The following is a 14,398-nucleotide window of genomic DNA, read 5'->3' as shown; positions in this document are numbered from 1 at the left end:
GGAAATCAGAGGGGCTTTCTTCTGTGATAAACGGGAAGTTCTAAGCAGGCAAGTTATCCTTGAATTGAAACTACGGAAAGGAGGATGTAAAACATACAAAAAACTAGGGTTATAGTTTAAGAATGCTAATTTCATAAATCATTAAGGCAGATTAAGAGTGAGCTCATGTTGCCTGACCAGCGGTCTGCCCCTCAGCCGTTACAGAGGTTTTTGAAGTTCTTCAATGAGGTGCTGTGCCTGAGCTCTAATAGTGGGAGGCAGATGTTCAAAAATGTAGAGTGAGATAAACTGTGATTTCCATGATCAAAAAAACCCTCAACATCCATCAAGGAAGGAGGAAAGAACTCCAGGGCTGGTTGCAACAAAAGGCAGCTGATAGTAAACATACACCTTATAAATAATTTAGAATATCCAAACCAAGGACCAACTTCACAAAACATCTGGACTAAGAGGTGATGAAAATGTAATGAACAGAAACTAAACCCCAAAGGACAAATCCAGAGCAGGGCCTCTGTTGTGTGTGCCTGTGTGTGCGGGCATAAAGCATAAGAGAAAATTATTAAAATTAACTAGATTTGTACCCACAGTTTTAGGAGTTATAACCACATTTTAAACGGAATGCCATCCTTTTAAAAGTTCTTTTAGAAATACACTCAAATATATGAGTAAAACAAAAGCCTTGTGTTTGTCTTTGAATGACCTCTTCCCTAACCTCATTCCTCTCCAATTCTGGTTAGCCATACCAGAGTAAGTATTTATGAAAGTGATTTATAAAAATAACCAAATAATCAGACTCTGTGTGTGCCTGTGTGTGTTTGAGATGAAGCAATTCTGAAATACAAAGGATTTAAAATTTGCTTTTAAGAAAATAATTTATCAGCAAATAATTAGCCAAACACTTGTTTTCCTTTTAAACAGGGACTAGTGTTCTTTGATGTTTTTGAGAGGCAAGTAAAAGAAAGATGTGATGGATCAGAAGGCCACTGATGTATTTCAATAATTCTAAACTAAAAGTTAGTTTAAGAATTGTTAAAACAAACAAGAACATAATGTTTCTAGTTGATTAAGGTAATTGTTTTCATTAAGTGAGACTTTTTTGAAAGGAAAAAAAATGAGAAAGGTGCTCAATATAGTAGGAAAAGGTATAGACCTGTGAAATGAAGTAGATTTTCAGTCTAACAAAAATTCACATGATAAATGAAAAGAAAATTGCCTCCTGAAGAAAATGGCCATGCACTGCTTTGGAAAAAACAATGTCAAACGACACAGGTTTATACAAACTTTAAAAGAAGTACTAAGAAAGTAGAAGCTACTGCTTTAATTTCTATATTCCTGTTTTGAGGCAAAAATGTAACACAACTCTTTCTAGTCCTTACACTAACCTGCGGCCTCTCCAAATTCCCCTAATACCTTCCGTTATCATCAAGGTCAAAAGTCCACAGATCCTCCTGCAGTCGCCAGCTTCATCAATAGCTCTAGGAAACTTCAACCTCCCTTCTCCGTTCTCAGCAAGGACAGAGGAAGTACAGCAAGAAAGGCCAGTTCATTCCATTAATACACAGGCCAAATCCCATTAAAGGACAGACTATTCTACCCTCACAATCGCCTTCCTTCCACAAATAATAAACATACTATCAAAACTATAAAAAATTCAGGTCATCTCCAGCATATGAACTACTACCTTCACTGAGGCTGGATTTGATTGACCAAGAAGTCATAGTTGTGTCAGTTATCATGCCGGCAAGCTGCTAGGGAACATTAAGACTATAGCTAAATATTACTTTCCTTTTCATTAGCAGCGATTGTGAATCAATTTTTGTTGGTGGTAGGAATCGCCACAAAACTTACCCAATAGTAAGCAAAACAATCCACTCTTCAGCCTGAGAAATGTTCTTAGACATCAGAGAAAATCTAATAGCCTGATGTCTTCTGACTGATATCTTTTATGTAGCTCTGCAACCTTGTTTTTCCTGACAAAATTCTTCTGCCTAAACAGCTGAGTGAGGAGTCTAAATTCTAGGGTTCACCCTCTTTCAGTGCCAAGTGCAGTAAAGAAGGGAGGCACCTGTCCTGATACAACACACAAGTAGCACATGAGCCTTTTAATGGATGACGACTTAGTAAACCTAGTAAACCTTTCCTTGAGCTTATTCCTGCACTTGAGAGGCACCTGGGAATCTGCAGTAAATACACAGGGGTTTCATTCTGGGCTTTGCTTACGAGCAACCCACTCAAGCAGTGATTGGTGTTTAACCATTTTGAGCTCTGGGGAGGCCAGAGAGTAACTGAAAGTATTTTCACAAAACCTACAGACCCACTAATGTTTTAAAAAAGTAAAAAACCTTTTCTAATCTCTGGGAAAAAACTAAGACACAACATGGCTCTGAAACCAAGTTACTTTATATATTTGAGAAAGTGGTGAGTGAGCACGGCACAATTTGATTTTAAACTTGGGATTTCTATTATCTCAACAAACTAAGTGGTCTTTAGAATACATCTTCCCTATAAGACAGTGAATCACTATGTTGTTTTGTACACCTGAAATTAACATAATAAAAATAAGTAACACAATAAAACTGAATCAACTTCAGTTTTTAAAAAAGAGTATTTCTTTCCTAAGCTCACATTTGTGCAGTATTGATTCCCCCAGAACAACCTATTTGTTCAAACTGTTAGTGATTTTTGCATGTATCCTTACAGATGCCACATCGCTCAGCAGTGTTTTAATAGAAGAAGCCAATGCCATCTGCTTCCTAATTGATGAACAGTTACAGATGAGAGTAGACTCCATATAGCATCACCCTTAAGCGTGTATCTGCAGAACCAGAAGAAAATTTACCTTTGAAATAAAGGCAAAAATAAGACTTAAAATGCTGATTTTAAAACTGTCATATGCCTTCTAAAAATAGACGGTAGCGGTGGTTGCAAAACCCTAAATATACTAAGAGCTACCGAATTGTATACTTTGAGAGTGAATTTTCTGATATATAAATTGTTACAATACGCTTGTTTCTAAAAATAAAAAGATTGGGTTTGGAATTCTCTTGACTTTATTCATCTTTGTAACCTCAGCACCTAGAATATTGTCAATCACGTAATATGTACTCAATAAATCTGTGGATTAAACTTTTTTTAAAAAACTGTCATTTGTACAGTACTTTATGTTTGCTAAAGCACTTTCACTGGCATTTCTTTACCTACTGTCAGCCAAAAAGCCATAATTTTTAAAAAATATTGTAACAGTTAAAGACAAACCAACCATGCTGAAATTACTGTTCTGTCCAATTTAATTCAATCTCAAAGATTAAAGTTAATAGCTAAGTCAGCAAAAGCCATAAGAGAAATAACTGTAATTACATGAACAAATAGCATACAAAGACAGCAATGTGAGTTTTTAAAATACAACAATTCTGAACATTTGTTTTGATTGATTTATTGGGGTTTCATCTAGTTTAAAACTGTAAATTTCATAAAAATTCAATGATCAACTTAATGAAAGGATGGGGAAATGCATCCTTAGTGTTGAAGCAAGGAAAGTGTGAAGTAACCACTATTTATCAAGATGCAAAAGAGCCAAGTCTAATCTCATTTAATGAGACTATGAAGGCAAAGAGCAGGATGGTGTCCTAGTACACTTAATATAGCACACATAATGTAAGTTTACTGAGCACAGTATAACATGATGGTGAAGTAATCTTCACAACCAATAGTAAAGGCTGTATAAGAAGTTTTCTGATAGTTCCAAGCTTAAAGATGATCTCTTTTAATTTTTAGTGATACCAAAAAGAACAGTCTGATTTGGTATAAACTAAGAAACAGTATGAAGAATCGTGGAAAATGCAAATTTTAGAGCTTTTAGTACCCTTTCTAACATGGAATTAGGAGGCAGTGGGGTGAAGATCTTAATTCTGCAGAGTATTTTCTTATCTTTCAAATCTTGTAAGGGTGTGATTTCCATTAACACTTAGGAAAATGGAGAAGGTTCTTATTATGATGTATGTAACGTCTATTAGGACTTCCCTGGTGGCTCAGGGAAGCCAACAGTAACCTTAGTTGGCATGCTTTGAAGGACACCAATAGTTCCTCCAGTGTCATAACTTCCCCAATTCCATTTTCTAGATTCCTTCTGGGCAGTTGTTTTTCTTATATTCAAAAATACCTTTCAGGGGCTTCCCTGGTGGTCCAGTGGTTAAAATTGCACCTGCCAATGCAGAGGACATGGGTTCCATCCCTTGTCCAGGAAGATTCCACATGCCCTACCTAGAGTCCGTGCTCCACAGCAAGAGAGGCCACTGCAATGAGAAGCCCGCGCACAGCTAGAGAGCAGCCCCAGCTTGCTGCAACTAGGGAAAGTTCCAGTGCAGCAAAGACGACTCAACACATCCAAGAAACAAAATAAACAAATGTTCAGAAAAACTTTTTTCAAAACTCAAAACGCACTGGATGGACTAGGTAGAAGAAAACAGAAGTAAATATGCCAAAGATGATGATAAATCAGCTTTTACACTTAACGTTGTCATTTGTCCTTACCATCTTGAGAAGTGAAATTCTGATGCAAATCAGGGGTGCGACCTCCCAAATTAAAACATTTCTAAATTGTTCTTCATTTTCAAGAGACCAAATCCTATAGCTTCTAATCATTTTTTCTAAAAAATCAAATGACCTAGACTTCTTTTCTAAAAAAGCACACGTAAGATAGTGTGTGTGCATACACGCTCAGGCATTGTGTCTGACCCTTTGTGACTCCTTGGACTATAGCCCACCAGTCTTCTCTGTCCGTGGAATTTTCTGGGAAAAAATACTAGAGTGAGTTGCCATTTCCTCCTCCAGGGAATATTCCTGACCCAGGGATCAACCCTACCCCTCCTAGTATCTCCTGCACTGTCAGGCAGATTCTTTACCACTGTGCCACAGTGTAAATGTCCATGGATTCTCAGACTGGTTAAAGTATGGTGTCTTCACACTACAGGATACCCTTTCAGCCCTTGAAAGAAGGCAGTAGATCTACAACATGTGCAGAGAGGGAACTTTTTAAAGATATCTTGTTATATAGTATGTTTTTAATGAGATCTTGAATACACAACCTGGCTTTTTAAATTAGACTTTTAAGAACCAATAACTAGCAATTGTCTCTGAGGGGTGCAAGAATGAAGGAGGTTTACTTTCACTTTACTCCTTTCTATACTTTTTTTTTTTCAGTCAAGAGCACCACACCCCAAAACTTTAGTCATCATCACATATCTTGACTTAACTAAAGAGGAATCTGAAAAAGCCCAAAGAACTTAAATAAACCTCCTCAAAGACATACAGATGAAGAGATACACATTAGGAAATATATTCCACAAGACAGCATACAGAATAGACTAGTAAAATCAGAACAGACAGAACAGAATGGGAAGGAAACTGCAGAGACGAGACAAGCAAAAGATTTGTAAAGTGGGAAAGGAAGCAGCAGTGAACAAAGAGGAAAGGAACCAAGCAACCAAAGACAACTCTGAAGGGAAGGAGATGCATTTTTTAGAGCTGAACTTTAAAAGGCATGATTATGGGAAAGGAAGAGAAATAAATACGAAAAAGCACTTATGATCCAAAGTTAAGTGCCATCTCGAGTGCCTGAAACTGGTAATGCCACCTTCGACACCATTTTAGTCAACAGTATGCTATCTTTAATCACATGTAAGTACAGGAACTAGTAAACACTAACAGTGTAACTGTTGCAACACTCTTCACAAAGAGTCAAATAGGATTGTTTTGTGTTCTCCCACTGCTAGGCCACTTGGTTGCAGTATTCCCCTACAAAAAGATGCGTTTCAGTAGTACTTAAGGAAAAGCATGGGGCAATCAAACACTACTATTTCCTTTTACCTGCTTCTAGTAGATACCTACCCACATCCCAATACCAAAGTTTCTGAATTAATTAATTCACTTTTTCAAGTGAAATTTAAAAATTTAAACTTGCCTGGAGAAAAACAGAAAGAGGTGGTAGATGCCCACTTGTCTGCCAAAAACAGACATGTTCTCCAAACATGTATCCAGACTGAGAAATTATATAATAAAATCAGTGCTGCCTATGGAATCCATGCTCAGTAGAAGACCCTAGAACTCCTCCTACAGGAAAGGGGTCAAACTCAGAAATTAAGTCTTCAGCTGACATAGCACAAGTTAAAAATAAAAATCACAAATCCAGGTCTCTGCGTTTTAGACAGTGTAAGAAGAAATACTAGGTCTTCCCATTTTGATACTGTAAAAACAAAACTAGGTATTCCAATACCAGATTAAGAGCAATTCCAGTGAATGAGAAAGTTAAAGGTTGGGCGGGTAGTATTCATTTGCTTTTAAAGGATGATTATTCGTTAAGAAATGTGACTACTGTGAGTGTGATGAAGAAGTCAAGCTGGAATCTGTATTTCTGCTTGTGTCTTTACAAGTGAATAGACAGTCACCTCAAATTTTATTTGTCCTCTGTAATATTAGGGCAAAAGCTTACCTCTACCTTCCAGGAATGCTGTGGAGCAAGAATATGAAAATATCAGTGTATGTATACGATTTATTTCCTTAAATTTATGACTTGCACATTATAGAAATATAAACTCTTATCTGTCCCAAGACACACCCAACTAAAATGAGGGTAGAATCCTGATTTTCTGAAGGTTTTAAGAACAAGTTTGTGGGGAAGGAGGAACTTAAAATTTCCAGAGATTTTAAGTTTATGAAACAACCCTATTCCTTTCCACGAAGGTTGTTCTCCATTTTCAAACTTGACAAAAATGTTAAGGAAGCACATACCTGGTCTAACCCGAATCTCAGGAAAGTTCCTAAAGCTCTCTGAAGCACAAGGACTGGCAGTCCTAACCTTTAATGTCCTCCTGATTATATAGTCTTCTCTTCCAAACACATTCTTTTTATGTTCACCTAACCTGGCTTTAATCCATACAATCACATAAAGAAATCTGAAGGTCAACCAGGTGCTCCCTTTTCATCTTCTGCAAGATCTCTACCATCTCCATGATGAAGCCCTTAGAGAATCTGCTTCTTTCACTTCTCTGGTTCATGTTCCTTCCATTCCCATTGTCTGTCTGTCCCTCATTATGGTGTTTGAACTTCTGTCAGAGCCTCATAACTGACTTATAAGGCTGCACCCCTCAAATAGGTGGTATCGTCCTAAAAGGTTTAAATATTAATATTCCTTCCAAGGTACCAACACTTGGCTATCAGGATAATATCCAAACTCCTTGGCAAGAAATTCAAAGCTTCTCAGGATCTAGTCCTGTCTACCAGCTACTCCCAACATAGAATTCTGATATTCCAGGAGTGTCAAATCAACCTTAATAACTAGCCACATCAATGCTTAAGGCTGCTATTTCTGTCCAAATGGTTTCTCCTTCATCCTCTTAACCTAAGAAATTACTTGAGAATTTCATCTTTTTATAAAACCTTTCCATTCCTAACAAACACACTGGATTTCACATACTTGTTTAAGCTATTGTTCCCTCTGTGCTTGTCACTCAGTGGTGTCTGACTCTGCAACCCCATGGACTATTATAGCCCACCAGGCTCCTCTGTCCATGGAGATTCTCCAGGCAAGAATACTGGAGTGGACTGCCATGCCTTCCTCCAGGGGATTGCTCCCTCTACTCAATGATAAACTGTTACAGGACAGAAACTATTAATAAGTCTTATATTACAACAAGGTGCTAACTGTACATCGTATACAGAACTGGGTGGAACTTGCTAAGAAGTGTGGGGTAGACAGAATGGAGTTGAACAGTGTTTTTAAGGGCATGAAGTAGGAATGGTATCCACAATAAAGACGTGCATTTAAAAAAAAAACTGATGTTTTGAACAATGTCATTTTTCTTTAACATTTAGCTTCTAGACTTTTGCACCCCCCCACACAAAAAAAGTGGGCTTTAAAGATTTCCAAGAAATGTAAACCAAATGAATGACTTTAATTAGAAAAGACTAATAGCAAACAAGTCAACATTTTCGTAACAATTGGTAGAAAAAATATTTCCCGATTTCAAGCAGGCATGTGTAGAGGAAAGGAGGATTAAGAGAACAATGTGTGTAGAAATGGATCTCAAAAAGAGAGCTATTTAAACTCAGCATACATTAACATCAACCAAATTAAAATAACATTAAGCCAAATCAAACTTATAGTAGGTGGTAACAACTAAATATGAAGCTAAAAAAATTATTTTAGTTAAACTGCAACTTTTGTACTTGAATATGTAATAGCAAATGTGTCTGTGACTTCTATATTTCTAGTACAAAAAGAAAACTCTCCCTTGAAAATAAACTCCCTTCTTTCGGATTAGCTGCATTTCCATAATACAGAAAACCACTCAGTTGCAAATTCAATTAAAAGGGAAACTGAAAAAGAGAAACTGGAGAACCAAAAGATAACAAAATATTTTCAGTTTATAACAGGACACTCTTGTAGACAAATCAGAAAGAAGATGGTATTTTCTAGATTTCCACTGGACTTTCTGATGTTACCTGGTTGAATCAGAATTAGATCGGCAACCAGGAGTTTAAGGCAGTGTCTTCCCAGAAACAGTTTCTGAAGGTGGGGAATGGGGCCAAAAACAATTATTCTTTCCACTTCTCATTTACTAAATTATGTATTCCAGCAAGGAAACTGATCCAAATCTGCTTTGTCTTCTGCAAAATATCTACTTTACAAAGTTGTGAGGACAACAGGTATTACCAAGCACATGATTTACTTATTTACACCCCCGAGAACCAGGTATGATTATTGCTATTTTGCAAATGACAAAATTTGACTACAAAGTGATTTGCTTAAGATGATCACGTCTTTGGAAACCAAGCGTCTTTGGATCACATCTTTTCAACCCCATAGACTTTTGAACACTAACCTAGTGTCTCAACAAATATTCTTCCCTCCTTCCTAGCCAATTATATGCCTAGCACTGCTTAGGGAAAAAAAAAGAAAATGTAATACTTTTAAAGCAACCAGTAAGTGCCTAGCACGGTAAATTAATTTGTCCTTGCAACAGCTTATGACGTTGGTCTACATTTCAAATTAGCTTTAAGTTTTTCCCAGTGAGAAACTTATTTTACATGGAAAATCATTCTCAAAGTGCTTTTGTGACATAAATCTGCCTGACTGTGAGCTTATGAGCCAGGTTTTCCCAAGGTCTGCCTGCCAACTCTGGAGAAAAAACTGATCATTCAGGTTCCAGATATACAGAATAGTACTGTGCAATAGCAGTCTTGAGGCCCACCCAAGATTCTAGAATATACTATGTATTGAACTTTTTATCTCCAATCTCTTGCAAAAGTAATGCAAAACGAGAAGGCAGCAGAGACCTTGTCTGTGTCTTTCCCACTCTCAACTCATTTACCTTGATAAACCAAATCTCTGCTGCACATATCATCTGATATTTAAAACAAAAGCCTTAAACTCTAGATACATTTGAAATTTCTCAGAACATTGAAATCTAGCTGTAACTCGGCTATGAAATACTAATTAAGAAAACAAAGAATCTCAGTGTATTGGCAAAGCTCCTCATATGCGTTTTATTAATAAATACCTGACCCAGAGAAATAACTCCCCAAAGGAAAGCCATAAGGTTATCAAATCTGAAGTTTCTCATTCTCTTGACAAGATCTTTCTATCCATTTCAGAAATGTACTAATATTGGCAGCATGTAGGTATTTGTCATTCGGTCAACCAAAACTTGGGGGAAGAGTGTATTGAATAGCAAAACAATGAAAGCACAAAACTGGTTTCAATTTGTATGGATATTCTGGTATGTGTGGGCGTGGCCCTCAAAGGATATTTTTATTTTTCAGTAAAGGCCACTTTTGGATTCTAACCCTTAAACATGATCAAAATACAGGAGAAATAAGGAAAGAAACAACAGACACGGTGCTGCTTATCGGATGTCTAGACTGCAAGCAAACCCCAAATACCAAAGAAGCATCCATGTGTCAAACCAGCATAATTTCTGAGCTATGCCTGGGGCCACATACCAAAAAAAAAAAAAAAAAGTTAGCTTGAAAAGAAAATCTAAGAGGGGTAACCAGCAGGTCAATCCCAGTCAGAGGAACTAGGAAGAGCTAGCAGAGACAGCTAGCCGTTACCTTGTATCATCCCCCTGGGCAGCTTCCTCCCCAGCCCCCACAGAAAATCTAGAAAGGCCTAACTCCTACGTGCTAGCTTCTTCAAGGTCGTACAAAGATAACGCAGAAACACTGAGCTGAACACACCTTTAGGCCAAAAGATTCCCCCTTGCCCAAACCATTACGTAAATACTTTAAATGCCATAGCCCACCAGAAACAGTCCCAGAAGTTTATTTAAATTGAGCAACTAATAAACGTGTTCGGCTTTGTAACATAAATTATGAAAACGCTCAAGAGTGACAAACTCCAGTTTAAAAACAGGTGCTTTGAGTACTTTTAATGACAAGGTCAAATTCATTTTTTAAAAAAATTATTAGGAGAAAAGCGGGGGGGGAGGGGGACCTTTTCTTAACCTTCCTTAGGATAATATGAGTGAGGAGTGTGGGGAAGGACGGATGGGGAGAACTGTCTAGCATTTCATGTCTGGCTGTGACACAGTAATTCCTGGTCTTCCGGGTGCCTGGAGTAATCGAAGATTAGGGCGAGAAAATAAAAACAAAGAAATCTAGTAGGGGTCAGAGTTACCAGAACAAACTCTGCACCGCGCGACCACCTCAAATAGCACCACCCCAACCAAAACAGCCCTGGCCACAGCCGGCCCCCCTCCCGCACGTAAACACACAAAGACCGGAGCTGCACGCACGGTTCGCCCACAGTCCTCGCTTCCCTTTGTAGGACAACGGGAGCCCCGAAGTTCCCTGCGGTTGCTTTTTGGGTGTCGTCGGGGCTGGGTCCCCTGAACGTGGGGGCCGCGGCTCGGCTGGGGGGAAGGGGTGCTCGCCAGTTTCCCCGAAAGCAGCAAAATGCCTCCCCGTCCCACCCCAGTCCTCCGCGGTGGCCCCAGGCTGCGCTTCCCCCCGGGCACGCGGCGACGGCCGAGAGAGAAACACCCAGGCAGCAAACAGAACAGCTCCCCGGCGGACCCGTGGGTAAACACAGCAGCTGGGGTCGGGAGGAAAGTTCCAGTGGAGAGCTGCCCGCAGGGGAGGGGGTGGCGGCGGGAGGGAAGCGCCTCCCTCTCCGCCGCCTCCCTCACCTGCGCCGGAACAACGGGCCCCGCGCCCGCCCACCCGGCCGGCCCGGCGCCTCCCGCAGGCCGCGCCTCCCGCACGCCGTGCTGCCGGGGCTTGTTCCTCCTCATGGCTTTGCCCTGACGTAATTCAAACATGGCAACAGTTCGACTTCAAAGGCGGATCCACAGACCTCCCAGACGCAGGCTCCGGCCCCGGCGAGCGGGCCGAGCCCTCGCGGCCGCTCTCTCCCGGGCCCTCGGCCGTCGCGGCACCCAGCGCCCCGGCTCCAGCGCCAAGCCCCGACTGCTGCCCCTCGGCCGCCCGCCGCGAGGAAGCACGCCGCCTCCCCGCCGCGCTCCGGCACCGCACCACGCACAAGTAGCGTCGCCAAAGTTTCCCCGCGAGGGGCCGAGGGACAAAAGCCCCTCCCGAAACTCGCCCGAACTTAGGAGGGCCCGGCCTGCAAGGCGGCCGCCTCCAGGGTCGGCCGGGCCCGCACCGGCACATGCAGCTCTTTGTTTTCTGTCCAGCCGGGCGCTGCCTACGTGCAGCATCAGGGGCGTGGGATTGTTTCCCAGGGGGAGACACTTGACGATCGCCCAGGGGAAGGGTCCGGACCCTGCGCCCCGGGAGTCCGGGGACGGTCCCGCCGTCCTCCCCAAGAAGTAGGCCCATTTAATCAAAGTTTTGCAATGTCCTTGATGAGAAACGCCCGGATCCCCCGCCCCGCACCGGCCGAGAGTTGGCGACTTTCACTCTGCTTTTTAAACTGGCAAGACGCCATCATCAAGCAAGTCACATTGTCCGGCCGGCCGGCCAGCCCCGACAGCGCTCGCATCTCCCCGCTAACCGCGAGCCAGACACTCAGTCGGACCCCGGACCAAACCCGGGTCGCAGCCCCAGCACGTGGTCTGTCACGCTCCCCACAAAAAGCAGTGCCCTCCGGAGTTCCCGCACTCCTCAGGCGCAGACAACGCCGCTGCCTCCATCCCGGAGTCAACTCGGCTCCGACTGGCCATCTTAAGCCGCGCGCACCGTCGCCCTAGAGAGCTCCGCGGCGCCCACTTTATACGCTACAGGTGAATAAATTTGCGAACCAAACTTGAGGCTCCACCGACACCCCGGACGCCCGCGCTGTCTGGGCGCGGCCCGGGGAGAGGCGTTTGAGAGCCGGGGCCGCTTCCGAGCGGCCGCGTGTTGCTCATTGTCGCATCCGCATCCCTCCGGAGTTGGGCGGACAACGCCACCCGCGTGCACTATGGCCACGCCGGCACCGACCCGAAAGGCCGATTTAAACCCCCTCCGCCCTCCAGCTCGCAAGTAGGCGGCAACTTAGTTTCCGAGCGACGGGCGTTCATTGTCCACCCTCATGACAACACGCGCGAGGGGCCGCAAGAAACTAAACCACGAGGGCCAACAACGGCGCCCGGCCACTCCCGGGCGCGCGCCCACGCGGCTGCACAGACCCGGGGCCCCTCTGCAATCACCAGCAAGTCCTTTTCTCTGGGGCCTTTAAGCCACCGGGCTCCCTTTCGCCAGCGAACACTGCGGCTGCGAAAAGTCATTGTCACCTTCAACGTGGATCCCTCAACTCCGGCGACTCCTCACCCCTTTCCTGACTCTGTTCACTTCCCCCACCCCAAGACTTTCGCTTTTCCTCAAATAACCTCCCTAATTAAAAAGGGCACACTAAACATGCAGATACAAAAGAATCTGGGGTCTGAAGATCACGAAAACAGCGCTCCCCGAAATGCCATCTCCAAGACAAAACTTCCTGTGTGTATAAATGTGTGCGTGTGTCTGTAGAAGGACTGGGGGAGGTAGTGAGGTGAGGTGAAAAGAGAAAAGAAACCACTCTGAAATCAAAGCCTCGTGAGACAGTTTTGCACCACAGTACTGGTTCGAGTTACTCACCTTCCAAAAGCAGCCGTTCCACGCGCAATAACGTTCCCGAGGGGCGAAGTGCACGCCAAGTCAACCCCCCCTCCAAATCGCTCCCTCCTCCTCAACTGCCTTGTCTAGAAAGATTGTCTCCTGCAGTTCTGCAGTTGCTACCGCTGGCGGGGAAGGTGTAGATTCCGCTTTCTCTCTGCGCACGCGCGACTCCCGGTACAAAATTCTCCTGAATCGAACTTATTTGCATACGGGCGCGCGCGCGTCGAGGGCTGGGAGGGGAAAAGGCCCGGCGGCCGAGCGCGCTCCCGAGGCCTCTATTGTCCTTTTAAGGGGAGAAGTGCCGTGGCGCGGGAAACGCGGCGGCCAGAGGGAAACGGGGGCGGGGGCTGCTTACTATGGCTGACGTCACGTAAACAAACGCCCTCTGCCTTGAGGCAGCGGCCAAGTGGGAGTGGCGGGATGGGAAAGGCGGAGAGGTTAGCAACCCAGGGAGAATACTGGACTGCGTGAAGTGGTTTCCACTCCGAAGCTCTTCAGGCACACCGTTTCGCTTTGGAAAATAGTTTTGAAAGCTGTTTTTGCAAAATTCTCATACCTGTGCCCGGTTTCTGGCCTGAGCGATAGGGGAGGTGGTCTTGCAAGCATCCAGACTGAATTTATATGTTTCCCACATTTGCTAAATTTTGTTTGAAAACAGGTTTTTGAATCTTTTTCCTGTTTTAATCTTCTGGAGCCAGTAGAGGTTCGTCTTTCTTGCAGTTTTAATGAGTCATTTAGTAAAGTCCGATTTTGACACTATCCATTCACTAACTCCTGTCTGCCCTCCTCAAACAGTAACACAACCCATGACAATCCAATTTTTTCTCCACTTCAGCCTTAAGATTTCAAGCCTGAATTGAATGGTTGTTAATTTCCGTGGGAACAGTGTCGCTTTCCTAATAGACTAGTTAATGGGAAGTCAGTAATCTAGCTAGAAATGTACATACCACCTCCAGCTGCTAGTAAAGGTTGTTCCACTCACCCAGAAATAATATTGATTCTACTAACTGATGGTCTTGGGAATTGAAAAAGTAGCCAGTTAAATGCAGACTTTCCCTTGTGGAATATATAATAAACAATCTAAATGCTTCTTGCCTCAAGAGAGGAAAAAACCTGGAAAAGCTGAAGTAAATCTTCTCAGATTGATAAGTGAAAAATGCAGAAAGAATGATTGAGATACATCTCTATTCCCAGAACACATTTAACACCAACAACAAGCTGAGACCCTGACTTAATAATAATAGAGGGACATGGGGAGAGAGCAAGGATGTTTTTCCCAGAAACTTGATATTGGTCCCAG

The 14,398-nt window shown here is 42.8% G+C and overlaps 1 protein-coding gene across 5 annotated transcripts in view; it reads right to left on the bottom strand.

Moving 5' to 3' along the window:
• Positions 1–13,398, bottom strand: part of SINHCAF (SIN3-HDAC complex associated factor) — a 29,337-nt gene extending 15,939 nt beyond the window's left edge. The window contains exon 1 of one of the 5 annotated variants that reach the window (XM_069581201.1): positions 13,078–13,398. Coding sequence is in view for 2 of the 5 variants with exons in the window: in XM_069581204.1 (XP_069437305.1) it covers positions 11,354–11,717 (364 nt within the window). In the remaining 3 variants the exon portion in view is untranslated. Of the gene's footprint in view, positions 1–2,698; positions 3,263–11,353; positions 11,835–12,260; positions 12,509–13,077 lie in introns of those variants that run through there. The other 4 variants (XM_069581202.1, XM_069581204.1, XM_069581200.1 and 1 more) reach the window with 4 other exon arrangements.
• Positions 13,399–14,398: the final 1,000 nt, after the last annotated feature.

The sequence above is a fragment of the Ovis canadensis genome, chromosome 3 (genome assembly GCF_042477335.2).
Source record: "Ovis canadensis isolate MfBH-ARS-UI-01 breed Bighorn chromosome 3, ARS-UI_OviCan_v2, whole genome shotgun sequence".
NCBI classification, from domain to species: Eukaryota; Metazoa; Chordata; class Mammalia; order Artiodactyla; family Bovidae; genus Ovis; species Ovis canadensis.
The sequence above is the reverse complement of the archived record's forward strand: the minus strand, read 5'-3'. Positions and strand labels throughout refer to the sequence as shown.